This window comes from Euprymna scolopes, chromosome 22, assembly GCF_053919585.1.
Source record: "Euprymna scolopes isolate OS-2025 chromosome 22, ASM5391958v1, whole genome shotgun sequence".
Classification (NCBI taxonomy): domain Eukaryota; kingdom Metazoa; phylum Mollusca; class Cephalopoda; order Sepiida; family Sepiolidae; genus Euprymna; species Euprymna scolopes.
In genome coordinates, this window is record NC_136503.1 from 120,393,172 (window position 1) to 120,409,455 (window position 16,284).

The window sequence follows — 16,284 nt, forward strand, 5'->3', positions numbered from 1 at the left end:
GCATTGGCACTAAACGTGGAATATTCCAATGAGATTCGTTATCGCCACTTCTTTTTGGAATGATAATTATTCCACTGAGCATTCTCTTGAAGAGAGAAAAACTGGGGTATAACATCATATTAATGTTTCATATTAAAGCTTTCATATTAAAGATTTCATATTAAAGGCTTCATATTAAAAGTTTCAGATTAAAGAATGACGCTGAGTTCATATCAAAAGAGATATGATAGCGACATTCATATTGAAGAGAATGATGATGAGAGAGAGACATTTATACATATTACAGTTCTGCGGATGTTTATTATAGCATATATTAGCGAGGATAGAGGGTGATACATAATCTTGGAAGGGTTACGAAAGGTTCATAATAAGATGTTTATCACATTACCTTTTAATTTGTGGAATGACAGCACAAAGACAACAGTTACAAAAATCGATGGTGATCCTTTATTTTATTGGACCGGTCGAATGATGATGACGTCAGGAATTCACATTTGGGATCTACATAGTTTAATGTTCTTTCCTTCGCTTCCAAAGGACTCTGACTCCAACTCTCTCTCTCTCTCTCTCTCTCTCTCTCTCTCTCTCTCTCTCTCTCTCTCTCTCTCTCTCTCTCTTTCTCTCTCTCTCTCTCTCTCTGACTGACTGGCAGACTCAACTGTTCTGCCTCAACTGTCGCCCTGATCTGACTAACTCTAGCTTCTATATTGAGAATCTCGCTTTTGCTATGACGTCAGAAGTGTGTTTCCCAACATGTGACCAATTCACGTGGCTAAGCACACATTTTTTTCCATACACACTTTTGACAACAAAGAATTCTCAACTAACCGATTTTTTTACAATATATTTTTATTTGGTATTGCTCATTCTATTTAGCTGACATTTTTAATATTCAATTCTGTAATGAATGAACAATCAATTCTTTTTACAATATAAACAATATCGAACTATTTATAATAGAATTTAACAATAGACCTTTTTAACATTCCGATTTCTAACATTCTACTTCTGAACCTTGCTTACAAGGTTCGAGTCTCGGCTTATCCGAATCTCATTTTCACTTATCTAATGTTCTTCTTATTTACATGGAAAGGAACAGCCCTTTTCCTGTAAAATCTATACACAGATAAAATGTATACATATTGGCCAATGGTGGAACAAGTTATAGAAAATCTGGCGAAACAGTGTAGAGGATGTCAACTGGCAACGGGGGTTCACCGGTAAAGATTCAACTATAGCGAAAGACAGTTCTACCATGGACTCGATTTCATGTCGCCTGAGCAGGGTCATAAATCGATCTTACTACTGGATTATTGTGGACAGTTTCATTAATTGGTCAGCAACTGTTAAGTGCAGAAAATGCCATAAAAATTCTTAATGACATTTATTGTCTTTTTGGATTCCGGAAAACTTTAGTAAGCGACAATGAAACATAGTTTACGGGAAGAAAATTTAAGAAATTCTGTAAATCATTGAACAGGTCCAGTATTAAATGTGATCGACGGAGATTGAGGGAGGGCTAACGGCCGACGGAGAATGTGTGAGTTTACCGTAGTAATGATATGTTGTACTTAAAAGGACGGATTATTGACCTGAAAGACGGCAATTTACAGTAGTACTATTTACAGGGGCAGGTTTGCTGTTGAACAGATTGGTTGTCAGTGTTGGAAGAATAGGTCATCCTAATGTAATTAAATTTGGTCGACACAAGGTGATCTCCAGCTGGTTGGCTTATGATGAGCGATACTGAGTGTCTCTCTTGCCAGTGCCGGTATAACTGACACAGCTACTTAAAAGCAGCATTAAGACGTAGTTGTAGACAATCGGCTCGAAAGACAAAAATCGTCGGCATAATGGATTGTAGTTTTTCTTAACAAAGTATACCGGCATTTGATATGACACTATGCAATCCAGAAAGAGATGAACAAAAACAAATAATTAAGACAAAATATACGGTTTCCTGTTTCAGTATTTTCTCACTTACTATCAATAGAAACTGTGATGTTGCAAAAAAATTCCATATTTCGGTGAGCCCTCTTCTTAAAAAGGACAAACAAAACAACGTCTTTTCTGCTTACAGAAAGGAAACTCTCAAATGGCTTTTATATAAAGACTAGAAGGGTACCCGCCGTTACTGTAGGTGTGTTTGTTGGGGGGGGGAGTCAAAAATAAAACCCTGGTGTTTAGAGGTGTAAAAAAAAAGTTTTGCTAGGAAGGTAGACTCGAACCTGAAGCGTTGACGCGAAGGTGGAAAAGGAATGGGGGAAAAAAGCATCGGCCACGAGAGGAGAGGAAGTGAAAAGCGTGTTAATTTAAGGCTTATAAAATTGACAGGTGCGCGAATTTAATGATAATGGGGTCAAACATATTCGGCAGTTAAGTTTTGCTGCGAGGTAGTTTTTCTTTCCCCAACTTTGGTTGTTTGTTTACCCAAGATAAAAATTGGGGGTGTCCATTCGAAAAGGAATTGTCTGATATGACGGTTTTTGTCGCATTGATCAAAGCTGATTTGCCTTGTGGACATCCCCGCCACGAGAACTGCCAGGGAACTGCTGATACGGATTCAGTTTGACTTTTTTATACCGAAAAGCGAAACAAAGACGATTGAAAAAAAAAATCTCGAAAATAGAAAAAGTAAAAGTCGGCCAAATTAAAGATAGACGCGACCGCCATTCGTAACTCGTATATATTATGATTTAGACAGTATATATAAAGTTTTAAGAAGGAGTGACCCGACCGAGAACCCCCCCCCCCCAAAGCCTTTGCCGGACATACACAAAAGTGCATACACACACACACACACACACACACACACACACACACACATTTTGCCTTTTTTTGCGTTTAAATGTTGCTTTTCATCGTTTTGGGACTGGCTTGATTTCCAACAAATTGCCAATAGTTTCTAAGATGTATATTAAACATAAACATTTCATGAATTTAGTAAAAATAATAAATTCGTTTTTATTCAAATAATATATTAAAAAGAAAATAAACGACAGGAAACGACCGTAGTATTTTAATGCAACTGCCTGTTTATAATAATCAAATAAAACACAATGGTATAGTTAATACAAGCTATGTTGGCTTCTGCTATGTTATAGAAGTATACGTCATAGTTCTGGGGACATAACTGCCGCTACCCAATAACGTGTTAGGTGCAATTGTATTTGAAATCTCTGAGTAATCTATAATTCCAGTAAAAGGCAAACCAAGTTACCTCATAACAGCAACTAATATCAAATACTATTTCGGCAGATAATTTTTGGCAGCACCTGGTATTCGATCATAGCCAACAACTTATATGAAAACAACATCTTAACATCCTTGCACCAAGGGAAATATTGCATAGAGAATGTAAGGATTCACTGACAATTTCTCAGAACAAATCGAACTGAATTATTTTATAATCGTTATTTTGTTTTTAATAAAATTATTAAGAAAACAGACGTTAAACACAACTGCCCAGGCGAATTGATTTCTTGTCTATTTTCATTTTTAGCCTCTTAATTAAAGGATAAGTAAATTTGTATAATTTAGCCAAATGTAATGCATTATAAATAATTTGTCTCGTGTTTACAACAAACTTGTAAGTGAAATGTTCATATTTTTAAAATCTGATTTAAAGAAACGGAGTTTACGATAACGAGCTAGCATAGTCGGCAGATTTTATATCAGATTAATTGTTGTTTCTTTAAAATCCGGTTAAATGTTATTTTCTGTCATAATTCGTCTAATTAAAACCACTGTCAATAATTCGACTTTCTCTCTGCACCTAAAACCAAACGTAATTTCCATGAACTAATGTTCTTTTTCGGCCTTTGCATCATCGTATTCATCTAATTGTTTACTTTTTTCTTTGTAACTCATTGTATTTTTATTGTTGTTTTAAAACTTGCCTGTGTTTTCGTTTTCCTTTTAAGGAATACCGTTTCTTTTCAATTTCTAAAATCATAGAAAGTAACCTGTGCACGCACGAATGTATTATCTTCTACGTTTTTTATATGTAAAAATTGTTTGGTGAATATGTAACAAATTGTTAGGTGAATATGTAACAAATTGTTAGGTGAATATGTAACAAATTGTAAGGTGAATATGTAACAAATTGTTAGGTGAACATGTAACAAATTGTTAGGTGAATATTTAACAAATTTCATGTAACAAATTGTCAGGTGAACATGTAACAAATTGTTAGGTGAATATTTAACAAATTGTTAGGTGAATATGTAACAAATTGTTAGGTGAATATGTAACAAATTTTAAGGTGAACATGTAACAAATTGTAAGGTGAACATGTAACAAATTGTTAGGTTAACATGTAACAAATTGTCAGGTGAACATGTAACAAATTGTAAGGTGAATATGTAACAAACTGTTAGGTGAATATGTAACAAATTGTTAGGTGAATATGTAACAAATTGTTAGGGGAACATGTAACAAATTGTTAAATGAATGTTTAACAAATTGTTAGGTGAATATTTAACACATTTTTAGGTGAATATGTAACAAATTTTAAGGTGAATATGTAACAAATTGTTACGTGAACATGTAACAAACTGTTAGGTGAATATGTAACAAACTGTAAGGTGAATATGTAACAAATTGTTAGGTGAATATGTAACAAATTGTTAGGTGAACATGTAACAGATTGTCAGGTGAATATGTAACAAATTCTTTGGTGAATATGTAACAAATTGTTAGGTGAACATGTAACAAATTGTTAGGTGAATATGTAACAAATTGTTAGGTGAATATGTAACAAATTGTTAGGTGAATATGTAACAAATTGTTAGGTGAACATGTAACAGATTGTCAGGTGAATATGTAACAAATTCTTTGGTGAATATGTAACAAATTGTTAGGTGAACATGTAACAAATTGTTAGGTGAACATGTAACAAATTGTTAGGTGAATATGTAACAAATTGTTAGGTGAATATGTAACAAATTGTTAGGTGAATATTTAACAAATTGTTAGGTAAATATGTAACAAATTGTAAGGTTAATATGTAACAAATTGTTAGGGGAACATGTAACAAATTGTTAGGTGAATATGTAACAAATTGTTAGGTGAATATGTAACAAATTGTTAGGTGAATATGTAACAAATTTTAAGGTGAACATGTAACAAATTGTAAGGTGAACATGTAACAAATTGTTAGGTAAACATGTGACAAATTGTTAGGTGAACATGTAACAAATTGTTATGTGAACATATAACAAACTGTTAGGTGAATATGTAACAAATTGTTAGGTGAACATGTAACAAATTGTTAGGTAAATATGTAATAAATTGTTAGGTGAATATGTAAAAAATTGTTAGGTGAATATGTAATAAATTATTAGGTGAACATGTAACAAATTGTTTGGTGAATATGTAACAAATTGTTAGTGAATATGTAACAAATTTTTCCTATTTACAATGCCTCCCCACGAGGCAGAGTTAGACACCATGGTCGTTTGTTAACGTTGAGAAAATGAACAAAAATGAAAATTGTCTCAGTCGTGAAGGATTTCTCCTCCACTGACAGAGAACAAGAAATTGAAATGCAGCATCTGAAGAACAGATGGTACTTATTTGCTCCCCCACTGAGCAAATTAGGCACAAGGCCGATTTTTAATGTGAGGAGTGAAGGGAGGGGAAGGGAAAAAGGAGACCAGCTCCCGAGAGGTGGGAAATGGGAGCTGGTTAAAGGTCAGGCATGTGGGGTTGCCCCCACATCTGGTCTTTGCTAGTCATAGCTAGTCATAGCTTGCAGCATCTGCCGGAACAGATGGTATTTATTTGCTCCCCCACCGAGCAAATTAGGCACAAGGCCGATTTTTAATGTGAGGAGTGAAGGGAGGGGGAAGGGAAAAAGGGGACCAGCTCCCGAGAGGTGGGAAATGGGAGCTGGTTAATGGTCAGGCATGTGGGGTTGCCCCCACATCTGGTCTTTGCTAGTCATAGCTAGTCCTAGCTTGCAGTATCTGCCGGAACAGATACTACACTTTGAGATATTAAATCTTTTATTCATGTTAAAAAATACAGAAAAAATCAACGATGAACAAAAAACTTAGGCACATGGCCAACTCAAAAGGGGGGATTTTGGGGGTCGTTGGTCATCCTTGTCACTCCAGAACTAAACAAAGTCAAAAGTTTCTCCCAGCTAGTATCTTCTTTCACCATAATACCGCATTCACCCTTTCATATTGGGGGACGTCCTAGTAACTCCCAATTTTTAAAACATTTTTTATTGACGTGTAAAAACAAAAAAAGATAACAATAAAATGGTAACAATAATTCATTTGTGTCGAGGGCGGGGGAAGAAAAAACAAAAGGTGATTAGTAGGACCCTCCCAACCCCGTCTAGTTGATAGACTGCCCGTTCCACTAGGTTTGTAAAAGGAACCTCGCTTCTGCGGGTCAGTCTCTAGGTGGGGATGCCCTCTAGATGGGGGTGAATGGAGAAAAGAAAATTTTTGTGGGTAAGGGATGGAGGTTAGTTTGTATTTCTTTTTCTCCAAGATGGGTAAAATTTAGAGGAAGGGGTGAAAACAAAAATTGCAGGTAAGAGGGGATGGGGATCTTGGAGGCTTCCTAATCGGGGAGGGATGGAACACACACTCAGCTAGCTGAGAGACTACTTGTTTAATTTTACTTTACAGAACTGCGCGTTCCACACCCAAGCGGGGAACATGTATTCAAATTTGGCTCCTCTTCGTACACACAGACTTGCCACATGTATCCATCTTCTGTCAAATGCCGCGCGATGCAGCCTTCTTCTATCACATCTGATCTTCACCCGTAGTTGGTGTTTAAAGAACGCGATCAGATCTTGATCAGAAAAAGACAACACCCCCCGGCAACCTTGCAGACGCGACGTCCAAATCACCATTCTCGCCACGGCCAGGATCGTAACGTAGACCATTTGTCTTTCCCGGTCCCACGGTGGCCTCACGTTGTCCACAACATTGGATACAGTAATTGGGCGAGGATGCTCAGGATCGATGCGAGCCGTCACTCCGCTGACATACGACCAGTACTGGTGGAGTTCGCGGCAATCGAAGAAAGCGTGATCCGTAGTTTCTACGGCCGTTGTCCCACAACGGGGACAATCAGGCGACTCCAAAAACCCGGAACTGCATTGTATGTTGTTGAGTGGAAGTGCATTTCGGGCCAATCGCCAGGTCAGAGAGAACTCCGAATTGTTCAGATGACTCGAACCTGGCGCCCAGCTCCACGCGGAGCGGATCTCACTCTGCTGCCACCCCAGACGCGCGCATAGCGGGTCGTCAGCGGCCCCCTTCACTAGATCCCTGTGGAGTTCCCTACGGGTAGCAGTCACAAGGTCACTGGACCTTGGTAGTCGTTTTAGCGCGGCACTCTTTCATGTAGGCAGATTCTCCCCGCGGCCTGCGACGGCTCTCGATAGAAGGGTCGAGAACGAGGTCAGGGAAGGCGGCAGTAACCACGGGGTGCCACGGTTGGTCATCCTGTATATAGTGGCTCAGGAAGGCCAGCCTCTCAGCATCTCGATGACACTTCAAGTCCGGCATTCCCAAGCCTCCGTCACACGGACGTTGAATACAGACCTGTCTGCTCACCCAGTGTCTTCCTCTGTCCCAAAGGAGCGAGGACAAGAGTTCGACAAGAGCTTTTAGGTGTTGTGCAGGCAGGGGAAGTACGGCCAGTCGGTAAAGGATGAGAGGAAAGACGTAAGTGGCGCACGCCTCAGCTCTACCCTTTAAGGAAAGTTTCCTAGGAAGCCACGAATTGACTGCAGCCTCCACCTTTGACCGTACCTCCAACCAATTCTTGTCAAGCTGGAGACCCGGTCTGAACCACACGCCGAGGATCCGGACCGGGCCATCTGTCCAGCTGAAGGGCGCCGGGAGGTTTGCGTTGCCACTCCATGTGCCCAACCGCAGTCCTACCGACTTATCTTGACCCGAAGGCCAGGGAGAAACTTCATGTAACAAATTGTTAGGTGAATAAATATAAGATACTATTCACCATCAGGTGTATAAATATTATACACCTGTGTATGTTCTGCGTTAATTGACGTTGTTGGTGGACCCTCAAGTGGTCATTTTCTGGTCGTCGCCGTATCTTTCTGATCATAATCTATTGAGCCGGCTACCCTTTTTGAATCAAGTGAAAGCTCGGGGCAATATTTACCTTCCTCTGGAGAGACCAAACTAAATAACAAACATGAAAATTATTAAATGGATTATATAACCGAAATCGGTTTGGCGATAGAAAATGTAGTCCTTCTTATTCATAATAATTGCATCAGTTATAAAATTGTTAAATAAATCATTTATATTGTGGACTTCATTTGAAAAGAATCGTTGACATCCATTTATTTCTTAATATTTGTGCTACACAACTTACACACAAAATACATGATTCTCCTTCGAGTCATTCATTCCTCCATTGCGCACATATTATATGAGCGATGTTTCTGACAAAATGAGATGAATTGTTGAGATTTTTCATCCAGCTGTTTTTAAATGTTTGATACGCGAAGATTTTCAATCTTCTTATGGCATTCATCATCATTCAATCTATATATCTTAAATGAAATCGAGACTTTTTAGCAAGTAGTTACTCATTAGTGCAAACAGTATTTTCTTGTGAAATTAGTTGATGGGTTTACTAGGAGTCTTGATAAGCTAATGGCAAATGCTAACCCGTTTACTGAATTCTAAATTAAACCCCATGATATTATAATCCTTATCACATTAATCTCTTTTGAAAATTACATTTCACAAAAAAATTTCGAGCATTTAATATTAGGAAGTTTATTATAAATCATGTACGTGCATACGTTCATATGTATGTATACATATATGTAAATACGTACGCACACACATATATATATACAAATATATGCATATATAATATAAGAGGGACGTTTCCAAAGTAATATTTTTAATTTTTTTTTATTCCGCCCGAATAGGTGATTGAAAATTTTATTGTTATGATGATTGCCCTTATGCATCCGTGGCTTGAATGTTTCATCTCTTTGTTGCAGCTATTAGCGGTGTGAGACTCTGACGAAAAAAACTATTATGGATATGCGCCGGAAGCAGAGATGAGTCATTGAATTTCAGACGAAAGTGCATCGAAAATGGTGGTAACTATGTTGGTGTATATATATATATATATATATATATATATATATATATATATATATATATATATATATATATATATATATATATATATAGAGAGAGAGAGAGAGAGAGAGAGAAATAGATTAGAATAGAATAGAAATATTAATTTGTTGAACAAAAATATTAACAGTAATATTTTTTGTTTGGATTTAAAGTATTTAATTAAATTAGAATTTTATTTCTTTTTTAAACTCAGTATAAAATTTGTAAATGATTTTTTTATGCCAGTTTCTAATACAGAACGTTTTTGGATTAGCTGACAATTTTTGTTTCACTTTCATACAAGACATGTGAAAGATTATCAATAATTGATGAAGAAAATTATCGACTAAATTCTTATGTTACGCTGGTGAAAGAGTCTTTTTATGCGTCGGTTTCACAATAATTCAATAACTCGTAAATTTGGTAAATAATCCATTAAAAAGGTTGATCTTTAAGAATTGTTATCATCTAATAATGTCATTACATTTGTTTTTAACTAATCATACACCACTTCGCCAAAAAATATGTCTTTCTTTATTTTTCATCTCATTTATTTTTCCTTTTTTTCTATGAGCTATGTTAGATGTTATCTGTAGTGTTTGGTATGCTGTGATTGATTGGAGGAAGGTCGACAATAGTGAATCTCGATATGTTCAGGGTATTGAAAGATTATTTTTCGATTTGCATGATAGTTTCACAAGGTATGTAACCAGGAGAAATGAATTGGATAATAGCGTTAAACCACCGTAAATCGAGAAGGCCTCCAGGTATGAATCCATATACACGATCAATAAACCTGAAAAGAAATGTAAAATGTTTGATTAATTAGTAAAACTATATTTTAACGTAAAAAAAAGCACATCGAAAGAGTAAATTTATTTCGCAATGTACTGTCAATCGCGGCTACTAAGGAGAGGTTTGAGGCATGGCCATTTCTTTTACAGGCGGAGTGATCTGTCATTCGGAGTCTCCTATGGGAGACGAGTTTTTCGGTAAGTCAGCAAATATCTTTTTTCCATGCTAACATGTCATTGTTATTGTTCATACAAAATTTCATTTTGAAAGCTACGATTCGAACCCGACAACGAAGCCATCTCTGACTTCATTAGAAAGGACCAAATCAATTTACTGTGAGAAATATTGTTCAAATTTAAACATTTACTTTTTAATGTTTTATCGTCTGTCAGAGTGATCTAATCATTATATGATAATCTGTGCATGCGAGTTAAATTGACCGAATTTATTTCAACTGTAATATTCTCAAACGACAAGAAACAAGTTTCTTAAAGGGGCTGACATAATTATTTACTATAATAGTTATGAAATACCTACAGACACTAGTGTTTCATCTTTTCGGGAATCATCAGTGCAGAGATTCGAACCCGGCAACGAAGTCATCTGTGATTCCATTAGCAAGGACCAAATCCATTCGGCCACACGCGCGTGCGCGCACACACACACACACACACACACACACACACACACATATATATATATACACACTAGCAAAAGTACACGTCGTTGACTGGGTTCAAAACAGCCAACAGAAAATGGACTCTGATTTATGGAAGTATGATAGGTTATGAAAAGAAGGGTTGTAAAGAGATAGCTTCGAATTTGGGGTCATCAAAACCAAAGTAAAATATCATGAAAGTAAAAATAAAATAGATAAACCCCATAATTTATTATACCATATCTGTTCACACTGAAACACTTATCACAATATTCTGTGGATCTATATTAAAAAACCTTGTTAAACTTTGTGACATATTTCCATTCGATGGAGGTCAGGCGCGAATGAACACCCCATAATTTTATTATACCATATTTCTTCAAACTGAAACATAATTATCAAAGTATACTTACGCAGATAGATATGAAAGGTCTTTCTTAAATTTTGTGCCTATTTCTATTCTTTGGAGGCCAGGCGCGAACGCAGACCCCACAATTTTATTATACCATTCCTATTAAAGTTAAAACATATCAAAGTATTCTTATGTACATCTATATTAAAACACTTGTAAACGTTTTTTCTTTAATTTTTAAATTTTTTATTTCTATACTTTGTGGAGCAGGCGCGAAAATAGACGCCACAATTTTAATGAACCACCGTTCTGCCAGATCAAAATACCCATTCCTATGTCTCGATATATCTTCTATCATTATATGTAATCAGTTTTTTAAACTAGTCAACCATATAGGAGCCTATTCGTGACCAGACACACACACACACACACACACACACACACATATACAGACATTAAGCTTTATATTATAGAAGATATATATATATATATATAATTATTTTTTTACTATAATAATTAAATACCTACAGACACTAGTGTTTCATCCTTTCGGGATTCTTCAGTGCAGGGTGTCACGATTAACACCAGCCGAACGATTCGAACCCCGCGACACGAGACATCTCTGGCTCGATTAGCGGAGACCGTATGCATTCGGCTACCATTAACCGCGTGAAATAGCGTTAAATTTTAAACATTTTAATTTTAAATGTTCATTACGTCAGTCAGAGAGTGATCTAATCGTTATACGATGATCTATGCATAAGAGCTAAATTCACCGACTTTAATTCAACTGAAAGTGCTCAACTATAAGAAATGAATTTCTTAAAGGGGCTGTCATAATTAATTTTTTTACTATACCTACGGACACTAGTGTTTCATCCTTTCGGGATTATATATATATATATATATATATATATATATATATATATATATATATATATATATATGTATATATAGGGTCAGGTTTGAGATGTTCAGAAGTCGGGACTGATGAAAACAACGAGGTTGTTAGATAGTGTCCAATAAAAAGAGCAATTGTTTTTTATTTGAGGATAAACAATTACACATGGTCGCTACAAATAGCCATCTGTTTCAGTCAATGAGACTTCCCCAGGCGACTGTATGTAACTGTTTACCCTCAAATAATAAAATAATATATATATATATATGTATGTATGTATATATATATATATATATATATATATATATGACTTGAGTTCGTTCAATTATAATAGTAACTAAAACATATGAAGAATTCTTGGTAAAATTATTTATAAAAAATAAATGACTTGAGTGCCATCTGCTATAATTGAAACCGAAGAATTCTTGATAAAATTATTTAATACAAAAAATGGAAACCCATAAAAATTAAATACGTTATCGGATGTAAAATAAATAACACACACGCTAACTAAAAGTGTAAGCCATGTTCAGTTTCAGAACAGTTTCCGATAGTTCTACACAAGTCATGGGAGATGACTGGTTTGCAGTAGACAGAAAAGTTTCCGATGGTTCGTTGTTCTACACAAGTCATGGGAGATGACTGGTTTGCAGAAGACAGACAAGTTTCCGATGGTTCGTTGTTCTACACAAGTCATGGGAGATGACTGGTTTGCAGTAGACAGAAAAGTTTCCGATGGTTCGTTGTTCTACACAAGTCATGGGAGATGACTGGTTTGCAGTAGACAGAAAAGTTTCCGATGGTTCGTTGTTCTACACAAGTCATGGGAGATGACTGGTTTGCAGTAGACAGAAAAGTTTCCGAAGGTTAGTTGTTCTACACAAGTCATGGGAGCTGACTGGTTTGCAGTAGACAGAAAAGTTTCCGATGGTTCGTTGTTCTACACAAGTCATGAGAGGTGACTGGTTCGCAGTAGACAGAAAAGTTTCCGATGGTTCGTTGTTCTACACAAGTCATGGGAGATGACTGGTTTGCAGTAGACAGAAAAGTTTCCGATGGTTCGTTGTTCTACACAAGTCATGGGAGATGACTGGTTTGCAGTAGACAGAAAAGTTTCTGATGGTTCGTTGTTCTACACAAGTCATGAGAGGTGACTGGTTCGCAGTAGACAGAAAAGTTTCCGATGGTTCGTTGTTCTACACAAGTCATGGGAGATGACTGGTTTGCAGTCGACAGAAAAGTTTCCGATGGTTCGTTGTTCTACACAAGTCATGGGAGATGACTGGTTTGCAGTAGACAGAAAAGTTTCCGATGGTTCGTTGTTCTACACAAGTCATGAGAGATGACTGGTTTGCAGTAGACAGAAAAGTTTCCGATGGTTCGTTGTTCTACACAAGTCATGATAGGTGACTGGTTCGCAGTAGACAGAAAAGTTTCCGATGGTTCGTTGTTCTACACAAGTCATGGGAGATGACTGGTTTGCAGTAGACAGAAAAGTTTCCGATGGTTCGTTGTTCTACACAAGTCATGGGAGATGACTGGTTTGCAATAGACAGAAAAGTTTCCGATGGTTCGTTGTTCTACACAAGTCATGGGAGATGACTGGTTCGCAGTAGACAGAAAAGTTTCCGATGGTTCGTTGTTCTACACAAGTCATGGGAGATGACTGGTTCGCAGTAGACAGAAAAGTTTCCGATGGTTCGTTGTTCTACACAAGTCATGATAGGTGACTGGTTCGCAGTAGACAGAAAAGTTTCCGATGGTTCGTTGTTCTACACAAGTCATGGGAGATGACTTGTTTGCAGTAGACAGAAAAGTTTCTGATGGTTCGTTGTTCTACACAAGTCATGGGAGGTGACTGGTTCGCAGTAGACAGAAAAGTTTCCGATGATTCGTTGTTCTACACAAGTCATGGGAGATGACTGTTTTGCAGTAGACAGAAAAGTTTCCGATGGTTCGTTGTTCTACACAAGTCATGAGAGGTGACTGGTTCACAGTAGACAGAAAAGTTTCCGATGGTTCGTTGTTCTACACAAGTCATGGGAGATGACTGGTTTGCAGTAGACAGAACAGTTTCCGATAATTCGTTGTTCTACACAAGTCATGAAAGGTGACTGGTTCGCAGTAGAAAATTCTTGAGTTGGAATTCACAGAGCAAAAGATTCTTCCCATGTTGACACGAAGAAAACATATGCGAAATTGCTACAGGAAGGTTTAATATTTATGGAGCAATTCTGGGTTCTGTTTGGTTGGTAGCAGAACGTAAATTAATTGGATTCGTCAGTTCCTAGAAGCATCGTCTATAAATAGAATCTCCCGACTGTGCGGGATCATATCCCATTATTGTGCAAAAATATTGTAACATCCCCTCTATTTTTTTATAATGGGGGAAGTCCATTTGGTTTATTCTGCTTAAAAATAAATATTGTTATATTCAATTATACATAACAAAATTAGAAATCATTTGGATCTTAAAATTTTAGCATGTAAAAAGACGCCATATTTAATTGTGTCCAAATGTCAGACATATACATCTATGTGTAGATTAAAGCGAAATAAAAGAATTTTCTTATTTTTACCTTACAAAAGGTGGGCATGTGAAAAAAAAGAAGCCATTTCTTAAATTTGATTATGCAGCTTTGTTCAAAAACGCATACACATATGCATATAAATTAATATACATATAATATACATGCAATGTGTACCCGTTTAAAAAGAGAGTTTTTATTTATTTATTAATTAAAACAATGCAAAAAATAGGACATATTTGATAAATAAGAAAGAAAACTAATCAGCTTAAAAAATAAAAGTCAGTTGCAATTTATGGGCGCCTTAAAATAAGCATGCAAAAAGTATTTTTCTAAAAGAAAATTCGCAAAGAAAATGTTAGCAAAAAAGTGACTTTACGTTTTTTTTTAAATTTCAGTAAAAGTATTAGTTACGCATTAGTAGGTTAAAGTGTTAATACAAACAAAATAATGAATTTTTTTTACACCTCGTTTTTTATGAAATGATATTTTATATCTATATGCTTAGATCTTTGGTTGATTATCGTGTTCTCTGCTAAGGCTATACTGGCTTGGTTATCACAATTAATTACTTCGGGGCTTTTATTTAATCCTGGCTCTAAAATAGTCTTTAGTATATTTTTAAGGTAGAGTGATTCCTGGGTCGTGTGTGTGATCGCGATAAATTCTGCTTCACAAGTAGCGAGATATACAGTCTGTTGCTTTTTAGATTTTCATGAAATAATAGGTCCATTTTCTGATAGTCTGAAACAAATTCTAGATATACTTTGTCGATCTTCGTCGTTTCCCCAATCTAAATCTGAAAATCTTTCTAATTTTAGGGAATATTTTGATTTTCTAAATATTAACTTCTGTTCTTTAGTTCCTTTTGAATAACGAAGGACTTCTTTAGCTTAAATCCTTCATTGTCGGTCTTCATAATTTTTGTGACAATTTTGGTCACTGTATAGCATATATTAGGTCTCGTCGCAGTCATTAAATATACAAGACTTCCTATGACTTTTCGGTATAATTTATTATTTCAGATTCTATGTGTATATTTTTATTAATATCATTTTCGACCGGTGTAGAGCGTTTCTTGCACTCTCCCATTCCAAATTTTATTAGTATTTTGTCGATGTATCTCGATTGATTCATCGTAACAAGTCCTTTCCTTTGAGTAAATTCTATAAAAAAAACAGGATATTTTGCCAAGATCGGTGATTTTGAATCTTTTACTTAATTTGTTCTTAACATCGGTCAACATCATGTCACAATTTGATGCGATTAAAACATCATCGACCCATAAAACCAAAATCAATAGTTTATTGTCTTTGTGTTGGGTATATAAACAGGGGTCTGCAGCGCATTGCCTAAATTGTTGTTTAATCATATAATCAAGAAATACTATATTGCAACACTGAGCACTCTGCATATACCATACAATGACTTAGTCGTCACACGCTATTTTTATTTTTTATTATAAATACATCTGGAGGGGTAATATAAATTTCACAGTCTATTGGGGCATTCAAATAAGCATTTTTTACGTTCATTTGATGGATGTTTAGGTCATATTGTGATGCGCTTTGCAATGAAATTGTGATTGTCTTTAGGTTTGTGGTCGGTGAAAACGTAGAAAAATATTCTATACCGTAAATCTGAGAGTATCCTTTAGCAACAAATCTAGCTTTGTACTGTTCAACGCCTGATGCTGTAGTCTTTTTTGTAAAGACCCATCTTGTAAAAATAACATGTTTATCTTTTGGGAGAGGTACTACCATATAGGTATTATTTTCGGTCAAAGCATCTAGTTCTTTTTTCATAGTTATTTTCAATTCATCAAAATGTTCTGAATTAATTGCTCCGTTAAAGCTTTTTGGCGTGTTTACCATGGAATAGCAATAGTTGATTTGATAATTTTTCAT

General features: G+C 36.0%; 1 protein-coding gene across 1 annotated transcript in view; it reads right to left on the reverse strand.

Moving 5' to 3' along the window:
* Positions 1-9,303: 9,303 nt before the first annotated feature.
* LOC145243791 (monocarboxylate transporter 2-like) overlaps positions 9,304-16,284 on the reverse strand; it is a 67,819-nt gene continuing 60,838 nt past the window's right edge. Inside the window, exon 6 of the mRNA XM_080106828.1 lies at positions 9,304-9,939. Coding sequence (XP_079962954.1) covers positions 9,797-9,939 — 143 coding nt within the window. The 3' untranslated portion in view covers positions 9,304-9,796. The remainder of the gene's footprint in view (positions 9,940-16,284) is intronic.